At 46.7% G+C, this 23,118-nt stretch overlaps 1 protein-coding gene across 6 annotated transcripts in view; it reads right to left on the bottom strand.

The window, feature by feature from the left end:
• Positions 1–23,118, bottom strand: part of LOC119441424 (uncharacterized) — a 111,297-nt gene that overhangs the window by 17,432 nt on the left and 70,747 nt on the right. The window contains exons 1-4 of one of the 6 annotated variants that reach the window (XM_049661273.1): positions 22,757–22,865; positions 21,205–21,334; positions 17,956–18,095; positions 5,439–5,559 (exon numbers count right to left, since the gene is read on the bottom strand). The exons of 1 other annotated variant lie outside the window; for it this stretch is intronic. In XM_049661273.1, the coding sequence (XP_049517230.1) occupies positions 5,439–5,559; positions 17,956–18,095; positions 21,205–21,334; positions 22,757–22,820 (455 nt within the window). In that variant the 5' untranslated portion in view covers positions 22,821–22,865. Of the gene's footprint in view, positions 1–5,438; positions 5,560–17,955; positions 18,096–21,204; positions 21,335–22,756; positions 22,876–23,118 lie in introns of those variants that run through there. 4 more of the 6 variants (XM_037706046.2, XM_049661272.1, XM_049661276.1 and 1 more) reach the window with 4 other exon arrangements.

The following is a 23,118-nucleotide window of genomic DNA, read 5'->3' on the forward strand; positions in this document are numbered from 1 at the left end:
CATCAAGCAGGGCTACAGCACCATTTTCGTTTGCAACCCGCTCCCATACCCTGTCATGCTGCTCCGAGGGGAATGTCTAGGCAATGTCGAAGCGATTGAAGACGTGCAAGCTATGGACGTGCCTGATCACCGCTCACCGCTATTTCTGCCTGTAAGGGACCGTCCAGTGATGTGTTTGATTCTTCTATTTGCGATGACCTTACGCCGGTCCAGCGATCTCAACTTGTGTGCCTCTTGGAAGAATTTCGTTCTTCTTTCGATTTCGGGCAATCTTCCCTAGGCCGCACATCAACTGTTACTCACCGCATTGACACTGGCTCGCAACCGCCATTGCGGCAACGCCCGTATCGTGTATCTCCTGCAGAGAGTCGTGTAATCAACGAACAAGTCGACGACATGCTTCACCGCGAAGTGATACGACCTTCCAACAGTCCATGGGCATCTCCTGTGGTCCTCGTTACGAAGAAAGATGGTTCTGTGCGGTTCTGTGTCGACTACCGGCTCCTAAACAAGATACCACACAAGGACGTCTACCCTCTCCCGCGCATAGACGACGCCATCGACAGTCTACAAGGCACAGAATTATTTTCATCTTTAGATCTGCGCTCAGGGTATTGGCAAGTACCCATGGCTGACGCCGATCGGCCAAAGACAGCTTTTGTAACACCCGACGGCTTATACGAATTTAACGTAATGCCTTTTGGGCTTTGTAATGCGCCCGCAACTTTTGAGCGCATGATGGACACCGTTCTGCGTGGCTTGAAGTGGCACACAAGCTCGTGCTACATTGATGACGTTGTTGTTTTTGCGCCGGACTTCACAACGCACCTTGAACGCCTACGGTGTGTTTTGACGTGCTTGACAAACGCAGGCCTACAACTAAACCTCAAGAAGTGCCGATTTGCCGCTGGGCAGCTGACGATCCTCGGTTACGTCGTATCCAAGGATGGGATACTCTCCGATATAGCCAAGCTTTGGGCGTCGCCGAATTCCCTAAGCCAACATCCGTCAAAGAATGGCGCAGTTTCATAGGTCTGTGTTCTTACTTCAGACGCTTTATTCGCAATTTCGCCTTCATCATCTCACCCCTGACGAAACTGCTTACACGCAACGAGCCCCTCACTTTGTGGTCGTCCCAGTGCGACGAGGCCTTCACAAAGCTGCGTCATCTGCTTACGTCCCCGCCAATTTTGCGCCACTACGATCCGACAGCTCCTACTGAGGTGCATACAGATGCCAGCGGCGTTGGCCTCGGCGCTGTTCTTGCCTAACGCAAACAAGGGTTTTCTGAATATGTCGTCGCCTATGCAAGTCGCACGCTTACGAAAGCTGAGACAAATTACAGTGTAACAGAAAAAGAATGCTTAGCCATCATCTGGGCTTTGACTAAGTTCCGACCATTTATATGGCCGTCCATTTGACGTCATCACGGACCACCATGCACTATGTTGGCTGTCGTCCTTGAAGGACCCTTCTGGCCGTCTTGCTCGATGGGCACTTCGCTTGCAGGACTACGATATCCGCGTGCTGTACCGCAACGGACGCCAGCATTCTGACGCCGACGCCCTCTCGCCCTCCCCCTTGCCTGACAATACCTGCTCTTCCCTATCCGAGATTATGTTCTCTTCGCTCGAACTTAACACCATCGCTTCTGAGCAGCGCAAGGCCACTTGGATTGCCTCCCTTCTAGACTTGCTTTCTGGTTCGTCGGCACAACCAAGCAATCGCACGTTGCGTCGCCAAGCACGTCACTTTGCCATTCGCGACAACCTGCTTCACCGACGCAATTACAACCCCGACGGACGCCAGTGGTTGTTAGTGGTACCCCGCAGTCTGCGTTCCGAAGTATGCGCAGCTTTCCACACTGATCCACAGTGTGCGCACTCCGGCGTTTTCAAGACTTACCAGCGTCTTCAACCGCGGTATTACTGGCGCGGGATGTACAGCCACGTTCTCAAGTTTGTTTGCTGTTGTCCCGATTGCCAGCGCCGGAAATCTTCGCCCCGCCTCTCGCCAGCCGGTCTGCAACCTTTACCTTGCCCTACCCGGCCGTTTGGACGTGTCGGCATCGATTTGTATGGGCCCCTTCCACTGACGTCGGCTGGAAATCGCTGGGCCATTGTGGCAGTCGACCCCCTGACGCGATACGCAAAAACTGCCGCCCTACCAGCAGCTACAGCGCGCGATGTTGCCTCCTTGCTTCAACGATTCATCCTGCGACATGGGCCACCCCAGGAACTTCTTAGTGATCGCGGACGTGTCTTCCAGTCCGAAGTAGTTGAAGCCATTCTCAAGGAGTGCCACGTTGTTCATCGCACAACTGCGGCGTTCCACCCCCCCAAACCAATGGCCTTACCGAACGCTTCAACTGTACCCTCGGGGACATGCTTGCTATGTACGTCGCCTCCGACCATACTAATTGGGACGCCATTCTGCCCTTCGTCACTTACGCCTATAACACCGCTACTCAGAGCACCACTGGCTTTTCACCTTTTTTCCTACTGTACGGTCGGCATCCGTCGCACACCATCGACACAATTCTACCGTACCGGCCGGATGCATTCGAATGTGCGCCTATTTCTGACACGGCAAGACACGCTGAAGAGTGCCGCGATCTCGCACGGGTCTTTTCGTCTAGTGACCAAGAGCGCCAGAAGAGCACACGCGGTGACACCACTTCTACACCCACCTTCCTTCCTGGAGCGCTTGTGTGGCTCTCGGTTCCTTCCACTACACCTGGTCTATCATCCAAACTAGTGCCCAAGTATGAAGGCCCCTACCGTATCGTCGAACGCTCATTTCCCGTCAACTACCTGATCGAACCAGTTGAACCTTCTACGGACATGCGCCGCCGTGGACGCGACATTGTCAACGTCGAGCGCCTCAAAACCTACTATGACCCACTCATAGTGACCAGCCGTTAGGTCGCCCGACGGCTCCCTTTTCGCTCCCGAGGGTGATTGTAGCGAGAGAGAGAGAGAGAGATAAATGAGATGCGAAAGGCAGGGAGGTTAACCGGAAGGTAAATATCCAGTTTGCTACCCTACACTGGGGAAGGGGTAAGGGGAGACTAAAAGATAAAGAAAAATGCACACACCTAGAGAGGGAGATAAAAAAAGAAAAACACACACACAGACACACACACACACACACATGCAAAGGAACTCAGGAGAGTCACGGTCGTTCAAACAGGTCGCTTGACCGGAGGAACTTCAGTAGCGCCCTCGTCGCCTTCTGCTGGGAAGACCGTATCAGTCGGCATTCTAAAATCGTCTGCTCAGAAAGCGGCCGGTCGTCGAGGCGTGCCAACTCCGTTACGAGCGACTGTCTCTGGGAGCTGTAGCGGGGACAATGACACAGGATATGTTGGAGTGTTTCCTCGCTGCCGCAATAATCACAGGCAGCACTTTCGGCCATTCCGATGCGACAAGCAGAAGCATTCGTAAAGGATACTCCAAGCCACAGTCGGCAGAGAGCAGTTGTCTCGATTCGAGGAAGTCCAGATGGAATGCGTAGTCGGAGGGATGGGTCCAGGCGGTGCAGTCGAGTATGTTGGAAACCAGGTGTGTTCCACATGGCTCGTGTGGAATCATGCGCGATTATGCGAAGCTTTGTTACAAAACATACGAACGCCATAGTGGGTCATGCTCTCCAGCCCTTTCTAGTGGGTCGATCCCTCCTGTGCTCTCCTCGAGAAACGCCGCTCGTGCTGAGATCTCGGGCCTTGAACTAACGGTCGGTCCGAAAGGCTGGTGCCTAATAAACGCCTTTACAATATATATATATATATATATATATATATATATATATATAATGCGAAGACGTGGGTTCGTATCGAACCTGCGGCCAGTTGTTTTTTTCACATAATTTGATTTCCATTTACGTATCATTTGTTTATTTCATTTAAGAACTGCAGATAATTACCCCTACGCAGTCCTCCGTGCCATTGTTATGGGTTCTTTTGATATGACTAATAGATATCGGGCCCGTCGGTTTCCTTCTCTTTGAGGGGAATAAAACACGTTTCGAAAAGAAAGAGAACGTGTATTTTAGTTTATTATTTTTTCCCAACAATTTCTTTGGAGCCACATGTCTTTTCCACGAATATGTTCCCTTTGCAACGTATTTGGGAACGAACGTCTTCGGGGTATTCCCCTATCTAAAATGGCTAAACACCATGTATCCCACTCACTATAGGGCCAACTGCACTTGGTGCGGTGACATACCTACCCTAATAGATATAACCTGGGAGTGCACTGAGGACCTTCATAGGTCAAATACCACTAACAGGATGGAGCAGTGGGAGGCACAGCTCGCTCGCTCAGACCTTTCAAGACAAAAGTCCTTAATTAGCCAGGTCAGGCCGATGGAAGAGGCCAGTGGGACCCTGGACTGGGGACTCCGACCACCGCTCCTCAAAATCTTTCCAGCCCAATAAAGTTTATATTCCTGTAGTCACGTTCACTCCAATGAAGCCCGTACGCCTCCACCGGCTCTTTTACTCTGTCAATGACTTAGAGCAGGTGCTCGTACTGGAGTTCGGACATGTTGAGGGTCAGTCACAAAGAACGCGGTCTTTCCTATCTTCTCGATCTTTGCGAAGACGTCCTCTTCCCTCTACGCCAAGTAGTACCCGAGTAGTGCTCCATGCTCGAGCTGCTATGTAAGCCTATGAGGAATGCAGTGTCAGCGTTGCATTTCCAGACGAAGCTGCGGTTTTCCAAGAGGTTCTTTGTGAGCGTCAGGAGCCGGTAGGCGAGCACTGGGTGGGAAACTTGCTTTTAAGTCGCTGTCCATGCGGTGACATACCCGATCATCTAAGCACCATCTGGCTCGGCGCAGGTAGTCCGCGAGAATGCGAGGAGATGAGGCTAGCTATATATATATATATATATATATATATATATATATAGCACTACTTAGGCGACAGATCGAAGACTGAAAGGACCAGGACCAGGGAACCCCGCCCCCTTTGGATAACACCTTCCCACCTGCAGGCAAAACGGACGCAAGCAAGAAAAACGCGGACTGCTTCGGTGACAGGCCGACACGTGACCTTGACCTCGCCAGGCTCCTTGCGATCTGAGCGCGTGTAGGCTCGCAGTTGCCCCTAGCCTCGCCATCTTATCTATCAGGTAAATTTACTTTCATTGGAACGTTTCAGTTAAAGCCTATTCTTGGACATTAAATTCGGCGTGCTGTTTTTGTTTCTTTCTTTCTCGGTTCAAACCGAAGAAACCGGACACCACGTTCTATAAACAAAACAGATAAAATACAAAGGCACCAGTTTGAGGGTAGTTATCTAAGGCCGCGACTTTCCTGCCGCACTGCTGAACAACGAAAGGGTGAGCGCACCATCAGCTCAGTTAATGGTACAAACTGCGAAGCTATTAAAGGCATCAAATTATCCCGAAAGAAATAAGGAAACTGAGTCGTACTCCAAATCCTTTTGAGTCCGCATGGCAGTGAAGAAGTCCAGACGCGTAGCCGTCAGTGGGAGTTGCTCGACACAGCTGATGAACGTGTGCAAGTTCCAGCACTGGAAGGTAACCAGCAGTTCTGCGCAAGCGAAAGGGAAAATATTATACTCTAAAATCATCGATAGACACAGAATAAAACAACTAAAAGCTGTTCGCATAGCATTGCGACTGAAAGAACTTGCCAGAAGTGCAGGTATGCATCCTACACACGGTGACAGTGACATATGGCATGCGCTCTTGAGCACCAGTGGCCGCTCCATATACACGTGACTTTCGACACCGAGGTGCAAATAGATACCACGTGACTTGGTGGTGCCTCTGTGCAACATTTGCGCTTGGCAATTTGCACAGGGTTTTGCGTCCCACACACGTAAACTCTGAGAGTGGCGGCGTGCGTGCGCGCATTTCCGAGGCCATAGCAAACAACACACTGATGCGAGCGAGGACGACGTTGTGTCCGTCGCAAAGTACTAGTAGCAGTAGTTATTCAAAATGTGACTTTGTGAGCTGTGACAGCCTGCTGCTATGGCAATGATTGAGTCCACTGTCACAGGAATTGCTGAATTCCGCGGATATTTTTTTCCAGTGAAGCTGTCATGACGACATTGAGAAACGTTTGAGTGCAGTGATGTTCTCGGGATTAAATGTCAATAAAAGAACAGCCAGCCACGCAACCTGAGTCGGAGTCCGAAATTATTGATTTTAAACATAAATATTTATTGGTTATAAAATGAAGGTTATTCATTCATTCATTCTTTTCACGATACTGCAGCCCGGCTATCGATGGAATGGGTGGCACAAACGTAAGTTAAACATGATGAAAGACGCTAACACACATGCACCTAATAGAAATATCTACAAGAAAAAAAAGAGAAAATAAAGCAAACGCTAACATACAAGAAGCGTACATATCATAAGCGCACTCTAACAAATAAAACACCCTTAAATGTAGTAAAAGAAATCTGTAATGCTAGGGGACGCATTTCTCTGGACGAAGAGTTCTAGAGTTCCAATTTTGCGGGGTAAAGATTATGCACATCCCATGCACGTATATTGGAATCTATGCGAAGCCAAGCTCTCGTGAAGTGGTTAATGAAATACTGCAAAATTTGTCCCTTTCGTTCGTGGGTCTTCAGCGCAAATGAAAACTGGCATGCGAATGCACTCTCGCGTAACGGTGCTATACGCAATGTGGCCCAATCTTACGCAGGGACCCTGGGACGTGCGTGCCCGAATCGCTTGCTTTGCTCTCTTATGCAGGGTGCCCCACGTAACTTGTGCCAAAATTTGAAAAATATGCGAGTGCCTCGTAGCTGGACCGAACTGATGGAATGTTGTTTGCTGTTACTCGGAGCAAGTCAGCCTATTTATTTTTTTCCCTAATTACATAATTAGTTATTGTAAATAATCAGGTTCTCAAATATTATAATTGGAGAAAAATTGTCAATCAGAAAATTGGAGGCCATCATGAAAAATTTCCGATCCATCTTTATGTTGCTCTATACGCGTTACATAAGTTTTTCCAAGCCTGAAAGAAACCAGCAACATCACACGAAAAGGGCCACGTGACTAGCACTTTCTTTTGTCCTGCAGGCTTTCTGTCGCTTGGAAATGAACTTTTGCGTGGCACATACAGAGCAACAGAAACACGATTCGGGAATTTTTAATGATGGCCTCCAATATTCTGGCTGACAATTTTGCTCTGATTAAAATATTTGATAAATAAATTAACCATAATAACTAATTATGTAACTAGGCGAAGTACACAAAAATAGCCTGACTTGCTCCAGGCGACGGCAAACAACATTACCTCGGTTCTGTCCAGGTATGTGGAACTCGAATATTTTTTAATTCGGCACAAGTTAGCTGGCACACTCCGTTTGGGCTAGTGTTTCTTCGTTTGTGATTTATTTTAAATGTGCCGGGCCGCTCCTTGGCCGATCCCCCATTGTACCATGGTAGGACAATCACAATCATCAACACGCCGCGATTATATCAAATGGCAAGTTGGCGTTGGCACGAGAGCAGCGCACGTGCGATTGCGGTTTAATGAAAAATGTCACACTTTCGCCCTAAGCGCGAAACACTGAATGCGCTAGTAACACAGCAATGTCATACGAAGTAAGGTGAGCGGCTTTGGTAGCAATATGAATTGTAGTAAACATGAGCTTATTAAGTAAGCAGGTGTGCTGCGGCGTAAGTAGACCGACATGAAGAGAGACTCGATGACCACGACAAGGCGCGTGTGAAACAGTGGTGTTGATGAGAAGCGCTTCCCGTGGGTAGCGCGTGCGAAGGGACACACCTGTAGCGCTGCACTGCCGATCCAGGCAGCATTGCATGTGTAGCGTGCGTTGGAAATAGTGGCCCGACTATTACTAACTGAATTACCAAGCGTGGTGTCAGCGCGCACAAGCAAACATGAATAGATCACACTGAATGACTGTAGACAACGACTGTCAAAACGCTGGCAGCAAGCGCATCCGCCGCAGCGGGCGAAGGTACGTGCGGTCTATCGCTTCAACAGAAACTGAGCGGCGAATGAACACCGCATACAAAGGTCAGAGCCGTGTGGAGATAAGAGACGATGCGGCCGAGCGACGCAGCTGGGGAAAGTACGAACGCGGTTGTTGGCAGGGCTGTCAACCCCCCCCCCCCCCGCTCCCTCCCGCGCTGCCTTCCCGCTTTGTAGTTTTCACGTGTGAGATTGAGTGGCAAGTTTCGCTTGCGCCCGGTTGCAAGATAGGCCTTTGGTGCCGGAGCGCAGCGTCGCCCCGCCTCCCATACCCCCACGGCCTTTCGCACGACGGTCGCGTTTGCTTTCCGCCGTGCGTTCGCTCTCCGTGATAGCGCGCGTCCTGCGCACGCTTCCGCACGGGCATACGGCGTGCGGCAACGATTTTATCTATACGGAACCTCACGGCGACGGCGACGGCAGAAATCCGGTTGAAGTGTCCATATAATTGCTATCGCAATAATAACATATACGAAAGTGTTTACAGATGAAGACAACGTAATAGGCATCCCAGACAGGTAGCGCCTGACACCCCTGTGACATCGCGACCGGCATACTGACTTGCAGAAACCTGGCAATATGGAAACAAAACAGCGATTGTGGCTTAAAGGTTAGAGCATCAGGTTGGAGCGCTGTGGGGCCGGGGTTTGAATCCCAGCCGCCAGAGGCGCTGAAGTTTCTTTAAAGCGAATGTGAATCTACTCGGCCAGAACCCCGCCAGCGACATACGACCGAACGAGAGTAGACCATGGAATGGTAGTCAGAGAAAGCTTTGAATAAGTCTGCGATAGTGAGATGGTGGAATATTAGGTTCGTCACTGTTTCTTGATGATAAAATATTTGCATGGGAAAGATACTTATTTGGGGAAGTAATAATTTGAGTTAGCCAAGTTGAACAAAAGCTTCAAGCATTTTTCTAAGCGCCGCTCGGAGAGTGGGGTGAGTGTTAATGAAGCTGGGTGGGAGGAAGGCGAGGTGTTTCAGTCATAATGGTGACGAAAAAAAACTAACAACTTTCCTTTGGCATTATTCTACTTTACTAATGTTGGATTTTGTGCATAGATTTCCCAAAAGTATTTATCACCGTGCATAAGGTTTTATATGTTCAAAGCATTCTGTAGGGTGGAGCTACTCGAAGAGTGCTTCGCAAGTAACCTAATTGTTTGAGGACCTTGTCACAAAGCTGTATGTGCCTAGCTGAGAACGTGTTAGCAAGGACATGAAGCCTGAAGTACTTACACTCCACTGCGCGAAGCAAGGAAGTAGTTAAACAGCAGTTAAACATAGTACGCGGTGAACTTATTGCGAGGCACATATACGCTTTTTTTAAGTTTATGATCATTTGTACGTTTTTACGCCATCACGAGAAGGAAATTTACGGAACAATAAAATTGGGTTACAGTGCATACCGCACGCGTTGCCAAATCCTGACTGGGCGCTTACCACTGTCGTTGAAAAGAAAATCATTGCATTCTACCGGTGCTAACATATGGGGCAGAAACATGGAGGTTAAGAAAAAAGCTCGAGAAGAAGTTAAGGACCGCAGAAAGAGCGATGTAACAAAAAATGTTAGGAGTAACGTTAAGAAACCGAAAGAGAGCGGTGCGGACCTGGGAGAGCCGATATTCTAGTTTACATTAGGAGAAAAAAAAACGGAGCTGGGCAGGCCGTCTAATGCGTAGGGTAGATAACATGTGGAGCATTAGAGTTACAGAACGGATACCAAGAGAACGGAAGCACAGTCGAGGTCGGCAGAAAACTAGGTGGGGCGATGAAATGAGGAAATTTGCAGGCGCACGTTGGAATCAGCTAGCCCAAGGCCGGGGTAACTGGAGATCGCAGGGAGAGGTATTCGTCCTGCAGTGGACATAAATATAGGCTGATGATGATGATAATGATGATCACGAAACCATCGTCAAAATCTGGACAAATAATTGTAAAAGAAATTGTGGTCAGTAGGCGTCGTAATTGTGTTATATAAAACACAGTCGTCGGCATACTGATGTATCTTTGTGGAAACTGTCAGAGGAAGGTCATTCATATACAACGAGGAAAGAAGAGGCCCGAGAAACGAGCCTTGCGGTACACATAATGACAGATGTGCTGCTGCAGAATTGGATGAATTTGAAACGAAGATACTGTGTGCGATTAAAACGAAAGCTGGCTATATCGAACTAACGAGGTTGGGATTGTTTGGCGTGATGCTGAGTTCGTGCAGAAGTTTTGAGGGAGTGACGGTGACAAATACCTCTGAAAAAATCGATGAATATCGCATCAATCTGACTACCTACGTCAACGAACTGAATGCTATCATGGGAGAATTCTGTTCACATCACATCACTTTATTTTCTTTAAAGACCCCTATTGGGGTGTTACATAAGGGGTGGGGTTTACAAGATGCAGGCGTTTGCAGCAGTCGAAAATGTCGATGGATAGGTTATGGCAGCGATATGGTGGGGAAGGCCGTTCCAGTCGGTTGCTGTTCGTGGAAAAAATGAGTTCATGAAGTACGGGCTCGTGGACGCAAAACTTGGAGAGGGTGACCGATGCGATGGGATCTGCGTGGTGTGGGTGCGCAGATGTATGGTTCTTGTCTTAGGGGCGAATTAAGGGACTTGTGATACAAACAAGACTGGCAATGCGACGGCGAGCAGATAGATTACACAAACCTGATTGCGATTTGAGAGATGATATGCTAACGTCGTGGGGAAAAAGCAGGTTGGTGAGCAAGCAATTGGCAACTACGGCATCGATTCTAGGAATGCAAGAGGAGAGATGTTAGTAGAATTCGCGGAAAGGAATAGGCTCCGAATAATGAATACCTTCTTCAGGAAGCGCAGCAACAGGAAGTGGACCTGGAAAAGCCCTAATGGAGAAACAAGGAATGAAATAGATTTCATACTCTCTGCCGATCCAAGCATAGTGCAGGATGTAGAAGTGTTAGGTAAGGTAAAGTGCATTGACCATAGGTTAGTGAGGTCCAGGATTTCTCTCAATTTGAAGAGAGAAAGAGTGAAATTAGTCAAGAGGAAACAGGCCAACCTAGAGGCAGTAAGGGTAAAAGCAGAAGAATTCATGCTCGTGCTCGCAAAAAAAAAAAATATGCCGCTTTAGAACAGGAAGATAAAGACAACATAGAGGTAATGAATGAAACCGTAACTAGGTTGATCTCAGAATCAGCAATTGAAGTGGGAGGTAAGGCACCAAGGCAACCAGTAGGTAAGCTCTCCCAAGAAACAAAGGACCTAATAAAGAAATGACAAAAAATGAAAATATCCAACTCAAGAGATCAGATAGAATTCGCTGAACTGTCAAAACTGATCAACAAGAAGAAAGTAAGGGATATTCAAAATTATAACGTGGGGAAGATTGAGGAGGCCGTAAAATATGGACGCAGCATTAAATCAGTAAGAAAGCTCGGCATAGGACAAGGCAAGATGTATGCACTGAAAGATAAGCATGGTAATATCATCAGCAATTTCGATGACATAGTAAAAACAACGGAAGAATTCTATACTGACCTGTACAGTGCCCAAAACTGCCAAACTACTTTCATTCGAAATAGTGTTGAACCGGATACAGAGGCTCCTTCTATAACTAGCGATGAAGTTAGAAGGGCCGTGAAAGTCATTTCCAGGGGAAAAGCTGCTGGAGAAGATGGAATAACAGTCGATTTAATCAAGGATGGAGGAGATATCATAATTGAAAAGCTTGCGACCGTTTATACGCAATGCCTCACAACTTCAAGTGTACCAGAGACCTGGAAGAACGCCAACATTATTCTAATCCATAAGAAGGAAGACGTTAAAGAATTGAAGAATTATAGACCCATTACCTTGCTTTCAGTACGGTATAAAATATTCACCAAGATAATTTCCAATAGAATCAGGGCAACAGTTGACTTCAGCCAACCAAGAGAACAGCTGGCTTCAGGAAGGGATATTCTGCGATGGATCATATCCATGTCATCAATCAGGTAATGGAGAAATCTACGGAATACAATCAACCTCTATATATGGCTTTCATAGATTATGAAAAGGCATTTGATTCAGGCATTTGATTCAAATACCAGCAGTCATAGAGGCATGGCGTAATCAAGGAGTACAAGAGGCATACGTGAATATCTTAGCCAACGTCTACAAGGATTCCACAGCTACCTTGATTCTCCACAAGAAAAGTACAAAGTTACCTATCAAGAAAGGGGTCAGGCAAGGAGACACAATCTATCCAATGCTATTCACTGCATGCCTAGAAGAAGTATTCAAGCTCTTAGACTGGGAAAGCTTAGGAGTGAGGATCAATGGTGAATATCTTAGCAACCTCCGATTTTCTGATGACATTGTCCTATTCAGCAACAATGGAGACGAATTACAGCAAATGATTGAGGACCTTAACCGAGTAAGTGTAAGAGTGGGGTTGAAGATTAATACGCAGAAGACAAAGATAATGTTCAATAGCCTGGCAAGGGAACAAGAATTCAGGATCGCCAGTCAGCCTCTAGAGTCTGTAAATGAGTACGTTAATCTAGGTCAATTACTCACAGGGAACCCTGATCAGGAGAAAGAAATTTACAGAAGAATAAAATTGGGTTGGAGTGCATACGGCAGGCATTGCCAAATCCTAACCGGGAGCTTACCACTGTCGTTGAAAAGAAAAGTGTACAATCATTGCATTCTACCGGTGCTAACATATGGGGCAGAAACTTGGAGGTTAACAAAGAAGCTCGAGAACAAGTTAAGGGCCGCACAAAGAGCGATGGAACGAAAAACCTTAGGACTAACGTTGAGAGACAGGAAGAGAGCGGTGTGGATCAGAGAACAAACGGGGATAGCCGATATTTTAGTTGACATTAAGGGGCAGAGATGGAGCTGGGCATGCCATATGTAATGCGTAGGATGGATAACCGGTGGACCATTAGGGTTACAGAATGGAGACCATGAGAAGGGAAGCGCAGTCGAGGTCGGCAGAAAACCATATGGGATGATGAAGTTAGGAAATTTGCAGGCACAAGTTGGAATACGCTAGCGCAAGACAGGGGTAATTGGGGATCGCAGGGAGAGGCCGTCGTCCTGCAGTGGACATAAAATAGGCTGATGATGATGATGATGCTAACGTCGTATGAGTATGAAGAGTGAATAAATCTGCTGGCCCGGTTTTGTACCGCTTCGATGGCATTTGTTAAATATGCTTGATGAGGGTTCCAGATGGCCGATGCGTATTCCAGTTTAGTTCTGATGAGGGAGATGTATGCTTGTAGTCTGTCGTGTTGAGGGGCTTTCTGGGTAATAGTAATATATCCGAGACGGAAACCATGCGGAGTATGGCAGAGAATATTATGAACTTCAAGAAATTATATATTATGCTTGCTGGTAATATGCTCCAACAACTTACATGAGTGCATGTGAGAGAAATAGATTTGTAGTTTGATAAAGATTGCCTACTTCAAGATTTACGTAAGGTGAGTACTCTGGCTACTTTCCACGACGAAATAACTGTGGCGTTTGATAATCACTTTTGAAAAGAATACATTATACATGCATAATACATACAGAATAGATTGCATATACTTCACTCAAATAGGCAATAGCTTCTTCGGATGGCTTTTATATTAGCCAGTAATTCATAACTTTTGTTTCTCGCGCCGCGTTTTACCATGTCCACATTGTAGGTCATCTATGAGTTTCCCCAGTTGCGGCAGTGAAAGCTGTCCGCACGATCCAGCAACGCAGGGCGTCGTTGATGAATCATCACTAAGAACAGCCGGCAAACAGACCCGTAAGGTGAAGGCAGTGAGAACACACTTCGCTGTCTTCGGCGTATGTCAGTTGATCAGATTGGCATACATGGGCGAAGGTTTTCTTTCTGGGCGATTCAGGTAAGCAATAATGCCCAAATAATTTCCTGAACAATTTCAGCCAAAAACGCTATTTTGCTGTTAATATGGAGAAGAACGAAGCAGTGGCTCACGTAAAACATATTTTTAAAATTGCTACAATCGGTGACAACCTAAGAATTCAGTACAAGCTCCGCCCACAGGATTGCACTGCAACTGTCCTTCGTGTCTCTGCGCTCCAAAGCATAGTTCCTAAAGGACGCGAATATTGAAAGACGTTCGCTTTCGCCGTGAAGTCAGCCGAATGAAGGAAGGTAACTGGATGGCACATCTGTACGAGTAATTTTTGCATTGAATAGCGGTGCGCGTATTCGCCATCACATTAATTGGGTCAGACTGTGGGCTGACATCAAAGATGAACTAATCTCTTGACTATGAAGCCTCGCGTGCGGGGACTGCATAATGAGCCATATACTTAGTACCCTCGCCCACTTTCCCGAATACGCCTTGAGCCATCATTTGAATATATCATTTTCTCTTCTCAGGTTCTCTCTTATAGTAAAGAAGTGTGAAGCTGCGGTGAATTTTGTTTGGACTAGCTACTTATACTCGCAGCGAGTGCACTAATTCTCATCATCATCATCATGTGTTATGTACGCTGCACGAAGAAGGCCTCTCCAAGCAATCTCCAATCAGCTTTGTCTTGACTCAGCCGAATGCCTCCCCTTCCTGCAAGTCTCTTAATGTTATCCCACCGTCTCGTTCGTTGTCATCCGCGCAGCAAGATAGAATGCTTTCAACTGCCTCGGTAAGCTGTCGTCGCTTTTCATAATCGGGTAAGCTCGCTGACAAAATGAATAAACCCCTCAATAGTGAGCGAGAACCTACGACAGAACTGTGGCCTGATCCTGTATGCTATATACTTTCAGCGGCTAAATTTAACGACGCCGAAGTGGAGAAAAAGAAAGCACCATTGTAAGTTGGTAAGTCTTCGTGTCAAACGAAATTGTTTCCAGGATAGGTAACCTATTGAGTTTGTATAGAGAGTGCCAGCCGAGGGTCTGGTAGAACTCAAAGTAAGGTAAGGATATTGAAATGCTTGTTTTTATTGTTTATACTCTGAGAAACCGTGCGTGATGTTCTACTGCTCTCTTTTTTACAATTTTTCACAGGCATTTGGGCACGGTGTTGTCTTCAGGAGACAAATACCGCTCCGCGTTTTTTCTCCTCTCATGTTGTTCACCCGCATATTTTGAAATCAAGATTACTAATATTCCAGTTGTACCTAGGCTAGATGCCGGGCGAAGATGACGTTATCTGTTATGAGACCGATAGCATCACGCTTACGTCGGCCTATTGTTATGATAGTTGAAGCAAGGGTCTCAGAAAACCAAAGTACCCGTGAGGGCGTTTTCCGCGATTAAAGGACGCTTCCGACAGAAATCGCGTGTTTGGCACATGCTCGAATGTAGCCGGCACAATAGATTATAGGTACTTCATAAATGTCAAGGAGAAACTGTAGATTACGGGTGTGTTTATCTCATGTGCTGTGACTGCACAACATATATGCAATCCAGTATTGAATAAAAGAGCTGGAAGCGTAACCTCGTAGATTACAAAGCAGAGGCGGATTCGCCACTCAATCATTGCACTATCGCGCTCAATATGAACTGCGACACGGGAACCGTGGCTGCAGCGACGGTTTCGCAATAAAAGTGAGGAGGGCGTCGCCATTTGAGCAATGCGCATACCGCGTGCTTTCCATCGTGCGCTATCTTCGCGCTCTCGCGTATTCACGTTCTCTCCACTTTTCCCCGTCTAACCTCCGCGAGCGAAATTCCTTCCCTGCGTTCTCCCATACCGGAGAGGGAGGATCGCGTGACGGATACGTCACGGGCCTGGCCTTCGTTTTTCTGTTTCGCTCTCGCGTTCTCGCTGCTTGGCGCACTTCCGGTGACGGTCTCGCGCGGGAGCTGTTGCATTTGTCTCGTTTCGCGCAGCGTACGATTTTGCGCGTGCTGCGCGAGAGCACCTGATTAGCGGTATAGGTCATTGCCATAGCCACGAGCACTGACTCAGACGCAAGCGGATCGCACGTTGAAACCCGGAAGAAAATGGCAGGTAGTTTCGTTTTCTGCGCGCGCGGCTGCATGACGTGAAAACAAGCAGGCGAAGCGGAAGTGCACCCCTTATGATACGGCACGGAGTAAAACAAAGACACGCAGACATTCTGTTTCTAGGTTCTTTTTCTCCCTAAACTTTAAACCGTCTATTGAAGCAACAGGTCAAACAAATAACAGATGTTGACTTTAATAATTCTCGAAGTCACGTATCACTGTGAGTGAGGTCACAGCACTGCAATTTACGTAGGCGCACTTGTGCGATTGACGACGACCCTCCGGCTGGAAGCGCGGCGCCCGCGAGGAGAAAGGCGCACGGTGTTTGGTTTGAAATTTCAGCTTTTTTTTCACGGCTCGGTAGCCGTAGTAATGCTTTGCAGACACGATCCTTATCGCGCATTGTATGCACTTCGCTTGTCAGCTCAAAATCGCCAGACCTGGTCAGGGGCTCGTTTAGAGCATGCAACATCTTCCCCAGTATTCTATTATGGATTCGCTCAGAATCCATAAGAGAAGCTCTTCGTTTTTTCCACTCTATGTAGAGGTTTAGCCGAGTTTCGCACTGTAAGAGCGCTTTGAATATTGTCGACGACAATGATGTTCAAGTACGAGGAATATTCGCCCTTTCATTGGCAGCGATAGCTTCGGTCGTTTGCTGCCCTCGTTGAAGAAATGGCAGTCCTGGTCTCAGTGGAGTCAAACTACGGCTTTACGATGGCAAGGAAGAGTGACAGCACAGTTGTACTGCAGAATGACTGCGACGCAGAGCAAAGCGATTTATCGTTTTTTTCACGAAGAGAGCCGGACTTCTAGGTTGCATCTTCGGTGATCGAGAAATGAAACGCTGTAATGTCAGGGCGTCGTTCTGGCTAAGACATTCTGTTTTTGCGATACGTTCTGTCAATTTGAGGTAAACGATCCAAGGCTGAATGTGTGGTTCACGCAATTTTGTCTCTCTTCCGAAACTTGGTAGGCTTCGCAGCATACGTATCTAGGTAAAAAAATTCAAAGCCCTTCCACCATGTGAAGATGGAAGACCAGCGAAGTTGCTGCTTTTGTTTAATTACACGTATTTTTTTAAACTTGGTGGTTATGTTAAATGGTTGAAAAGACACGACACATAACTTGGTTGCGTCGCCGCGCGCCGTATGCTGTATGTGCGAGTGAAAGCGAGTTTAAGCGACTAGATCCACACCGTTTTGCACTATCGGCCGTAGGACGTTGGGCCGCTGCGCGTTCGGCTTCTCGTCCCTTTCGCATCCATTCACTCTGTTGAGCGCGCCGGCGCTCCTTGAAGGCGCGCTCTTCCTCTTCGGAGCGAGCAAAACGGGTGTTACCCATACCGAGTGCAAGGGGCAACTGATGACGTCACTAGGGAAATGGCTATGTCAAGAGAGAATGAGACACAGCTATTGGTTGCTAGATTATTACGTTTTATCACTGACGTTTCGACACGCATCGTCGTAGGCTAGCGTTTGGGCAACAGCGTTCATCACGGCGGCGCATTGTTTCTGTCCCTTTGGGTCCCACGTGTGAAAAGGGTAGTTCAAGGGCGCGTTACAGGTCCCCGAGGCCGCAGGGGTATGTCCGATTGAGCTTGGACCCTTTCTGCACTATCACCAGGATCGGCCCACTTCCTTTTTGTCAACATCTCGGACACAGGCGAGATACGGGGCAAAACCCGGCACCTTCAGTATATCGTCATCTAGCTTTGCTTCCTTCGTTCTCAATTAAAATTGAGAAGTCCGCTGAATGCGGCCACGTGCTTAGAAGCCGGCTAAAAAGTTAAAAAACACTTAACTTCCAAGCATTAATACGCGGAACAGGTGTTATGCTCTGTTAATTTCCCTTCACATTTATATGTATGCTGATGGCGCATTGCGGTGCATTTAGTGACATTACAGCCAGATGCATGAAAACACACGGCGCATTGACACCGAGTGTGGACGAAAAAAAAAAGAAAAATATGAGGAGACCGTAGGTGTCAGTGGGAGCGTTAGTACTTACTACTGAGAAGGGATCCCTGGTTCTCACAAGCGGTGTCGAATGCTGCCGCCCAAGAACTCTCCTGAAGAGCCAGTGCCATCTTCTTGTCCTTTGGACAGTCTGGACGTGCATGGAAGTCAGTGCAAGGCTCTTTCTTCTCACTGAAAGCATTGACGCGTATCAGGATAACAGCCTTTATTAGTTATGCTGCTCGGAGCATGCCGCAAGTGCATTTCCCCTCGTCATTTTCTCGCGATCCCTTTTAAAGTGTGCACAAATATTGAAAATCTATCATCGAACGGTGACCGCTGTTCCACCTGAAAGAGTGTTCTCTTTCGCTTCGTAATCCTAAATGTTCGGGGCGGGCCGCTCTATATGTTCGACTAACAGGCAGAGAAAGCGTGCTTAGGAAGGAAGAGATGTTAATGAGAAGTGGTTCTGCTCCTTTTCTAACCTGCTAACCGGCACGAAAAGAAAAGTTACGAGGATAGGAAGAGAAGTACAGAAGAAGTAAACTGCGCATGGAATCCATCAGTAGCAAGGTTATTAGACAGCATTCTCAAAGTGGTATAGGTAGGGCCCTGGACCTCAGCAACTTCACCAGTTCAGACATAGCCTTGTGCGCAGAGTTCCTTTCGCAGTACTGACCCGAACTGCCTGTTCCGATAGTTGACGATTGCCCTTTCTATCATTCGCTGATCACATCAATTGCGTTCTAACAGACACAAAGGAAGTCGTTGTCCCAAGGACCGGTAATATTGCAAGCAAAATTTCTAAACTGTGACCTTTGCTTAAGAACCGTGTCATACGTAACGCCCTGTCGTTGCCTGTCGATTCCGCGGGCCAAAGTTGGTTCTACGCGTAGAAGGTGAAGGGAAACGGCCACACGCGACATGGCCTCTAAGATGCGCGCGCCGTCACATTCTCGAAGGCAAAGCCAAGCGCGTGACTACTACCCTGTCAGCCGCTTCGTGGGCAGCACAAGGAAACTGCCATAGAGCCCCTCAATATTCGACAGGCGATGCCGAGGTCGAAAATCTGTGCATTTATTGTTGACTGTTACTGAATTAACTACACTGTTGTTTTCTTATAGCGTACCTCAAGGAATAGGGGTCATTCTTTCGGGGCGAATATACATCCTTACAGCCTACCTAAGGTGAGCCTATCTGCCCGCAGCCATCTGGAGTAAAAAGTGAGTGTTACAGTGCGTCGATATGACCGGAGGAGGATGAAACAACTTTATTCTGTCCATTTGGCTTACTGAGGGGTGGCTACCAGGTGATGACTTAGAGCAACCTCTTCGGCTCTTTTGATGGCCTGAAGTTGAGCCGCCAGGTTTGGGTTCGTGAGTATCGCTTCCCACGCTTCAGGCGAGGGAGCGGCCAGGAGGTCTGGAGGGGGGGGGGGGGGGTCTAATAATCGTAATTAACACATCTTAACGTCAGCTACTTGGTAAGGTACAGAATCCTCGCGCGTGGAAAGTAAAACAATTGTTTACGTTCTCTTCTAAGACTCTTCATACATGCCGGTATGCTACAATGTTCAATTTACTCGCGATTTTATGCTGTATCTGCAAGCGTTGTACCTTTTGTATATTTTTTTTCGTTGTTGCTGAGAGCTTGCATAAGTGCTGTGGATATGTTTTTTACTGTAGGTGTGTGTGATGTGTATATAGTATGATGTCGAATGAGGTACATCCTTTGGTCATCCTATGACTATTTTAAAGAAAAGGTGTCCTTGGTATTACGAGGGTAATATACGAGGCTGCGCACTCATAAAAGGCAAAATAGTTCTGCGGAAGCCCGCAAGGTGTTATATGATGTTCTCTGCGATTTCCTGTTGAGGACGTGGTGAGGCCTATGATCGGATCGAGGTGAGGCCCACGTCGATCGTATTTAGGTTTTTAGACTCACACTTTCCATCAACCTTTACTTAAGGATATAAATGTTATTGCCACCACCGCCTTCATGATCACCATTATTATTTTTATTGTTATTATAACCAGCTGGCCATGTCAACGACGTATATTTACGTTGGCGAAGTCTCGGATGGTTACCAAATTTCACGGGTTACTTGTGTAATTGATTCAAAACGCATTCATCTACAGACGGTATGTTATAGTCGAGGGTTCGAGGGAACATCGTCTGGTCAGCTAAGTTTATAAGAAAACAAGCAGGTCATTGGCCAAAGTCAAAACAAGATGAGATTTCGGGATTTGTGCGGATCCCTCATTCACAATCCCGAAGGTTCGGCGAAAATACCGTCTGGTCAGGTAAATTCACTAAAAGACATAAACAGGTCACTGACCATGATATGTTGATGAACCTGAATACCCGACTTATTTCTGGAGTATGTTCAAACAGCCAAAACAGCACACTTAATGGCTAGAAACAAAGCCTTTGACACCGCGGGGGATACGCTTTCAGCGGAAATGGACTCTGCGAGAATCAACGAAACAATTTACAATATGCAATATGTTAAAGTGAGTTTTACACAGGAAATAAATCCGCGCTGATTAAAAAAGAAGGGGTGGGGTGATAGAATTCACGGAATCTTTTCAGTCCGTGGACTCATTTACTGCGGCAGCAGATAGAACTGAAATCCCCAGATACCGTACAATTTTCCGCAAATCTTGTTTAGTGTCAAATCATCATTTTGTTGCGATAGCCTCACACGTTGTTGAAATCGCAGTTTCCCACAGCAATTGTGACAGGGATCTCTGAAGCCACTGTCGATGGCAGCGGCAAGCATGGCGCTTCAGACAGCTTGGGAATGAATGTTAATTAGAATATGGATTTGCCAGGAAACTTGTTAAGAGAACTAAGAAAGTATTATTTCGAGCTAATGCTTTCTGCTTGCTGCATTGTTGGGGGTCTTTATGTTTAGGTAATTTTGTTCATACATGTGTAATTAGTTTTGACATTGTAGAGTGTGCTTATCGTGAATTCTTTTTTCATGCAATTATTCTACTAATTTTGGCGCTTGAAGAGCTTCATTCTGAAGTCTGTAACCTACTCGTATTTCTTCTTCTTTGTTGGTCATAGTGAAGCATAGTGTTTTTTTTTTATCTCGTGGCATTTAATTGCATTCTCCGTATTTGTTCTGGTATTGCATTGATCGTTTCTCAACAATATTTGCGTGTAAGTGATGTTCTTATTAGCCTTTGGCTACGAGACCATACTTGTCCGTAGCTTGCCGATATGATTGATCAATAATAAAGAACTCTAAGTTTTCCTTGTTTAGTCATCTCTTCTCTAGAGGCAGACTTACGTGCACATGGCCTTGTAAATGTTGTTGAAATCTGTTTGCGCCTTTGCTTCTTCAATGCCTGCAACCCTCTTTCCCAGACAATCCATGATGGCGTCCTCTTGGCATGCGTCTGGCATTGCTGCACCATCTACGAAATAGATAGTTAAACGAGAACAGGATTGTTAATAGAGAACAGTACAGTATTTATCACCTCGAAACATTACATAGGACGCTTTCAGCAAAGCCACGCATTGTCCTTTTTAATTTTTGGGTTAACCTTCAACAAGTAATTTTCCTTTTACAAATGTGGCAAAATAATGCAACAACCTTAAACTAGACCTATTAATGTCGGTAATACTGAAACATTAAGAGCATACATGCAGTAGTTAATATTGAAATTTAAAATAGAACTCAGTGATTGGGTTTTGAGAGGAGTGTTTAGTGATAAGCTTACTTAGGGGCTTGAAAATAGCCAATCTGTATTATCTGTGTGGTAAGGGTTCATTTATGTGAGTCATGTGACCATACGATAATTTGGGGGCCCAGCCACCTCTGGGACCGAAGGCCACATCACATGCCAAGTCCGAAGCTGCGGCCCCTTCACGCGATAGAGGCGCAACTACCGCGCAACTCGCAGCGTATATATATATATATATATATATATATATATATAAACGCGTGCTCAATGGTGCAATAATTGGCCACCGGGCGCCGCTCGCCCCCTCTCCACAGCTCAATAGAATAAAAAGTATGTATAGCAAACCTGAAGTACTCAAGCAGACTATATAGGTGACTATTTGTCACTGCCAGTTTGAAGGGGGCTGCAATTAGTCATCATAATCAGCTGCTCCTGCTCTCATATTGCAAACATGTCTCGACCAAAGAAGGTGAGCGCTGTTTCTACGGCATGCGCCAGAAGAGCGAGTGATAGGCAGCGCTACAAACATATAACGGAGGAGGAGCTGCAAGAACGTTGAGCTCGCTAACGCGCCAATAATGGAAGCCCTATGGAAGCCAGGAAAGACAAGAAGCGTGCATGAATTATTGCGGTGCGAGCAGTTCATAGTCGCGTTATGCCGCTGATAACAGCTGACCTATTAATTAACAGCTGACCACCTTTAATTACATGTTAATGTCATAGGGTGCAAGTACATGAATTACATAGCAAACAGACATAAGCTTCAGTTAGTACATTATCTAGTCCAATACGGCGGGAATGCCCCTAAGCCTACTGAAGAATGCGTACATTCTCTATTTTCTAGTAGGTTTCGGTGCATTCTCGCAGCATCGGAATGGATCATGTACTGAGTGAACATGAATAGACGTTGCAGTTAATATCATCCGGAACTTTTAGAGGTAGGTTTCTTTTTTTTTGGAAAGTGTTGAGCATAACGCGAATACATTTCGTAGCATCTTAAAGGTTGTGGCTACGGTGTACATCGATTTTCTCACAGTCCCCACATTCGTTGCTGCTTGATACGTTATACACTCTTGGCCGAGCGGACTCTCTAAGAAAACATTGCCGCAATTTCGCCCGTTAAACGGCTTTACGATGGACAGCGCTGAATCTCACCTGTTAACGGAGAGAAAAGGAGCAAGGCGAGGAGAAAACTGGCATGCGACATTGCGGCCTCCATGTCTGACGCCTGGAATGACTGCCTATGGCGGCGTCGGGTGTTGGTTATAAAGAGCGTTATCTCCTGCCGCGCTGCTTGGCCTACCTTTCATACACACATGAGGTGTCGAAGTCTTCGTACCTGATAACGGCTTCACGAACGACTGATTGCGCTCAACGTATATCGCCGTTATCCGCTTATCAGGCGGCAGATGCTTTGGAACGGAAGGCATTTACGCCAGCGCAGATGCACCCCTGTGATATAGTCCCGGTGCAAGCGTGGGAGGTATTACACCATACCGCAGGATCGCAGTTGGAGG

The sequence above is a fragment of the Dermacentor silvarum genome, chromosome 2 (genome assembly GCF_013339745.2).
Source record: "Dermacentor silvarum isolate Dsil-2018 chromosome 2, BIME_Dsil_1.4, whole genome shotgun sequence".
Classification (NCBI taxonomy): domain Eukaryota; kingdom Metazoa; phylum Arthropoda; class Arachnida; order Ixodida; family Ixodidae; genus Dermacentor; species Dermacentor silvarum.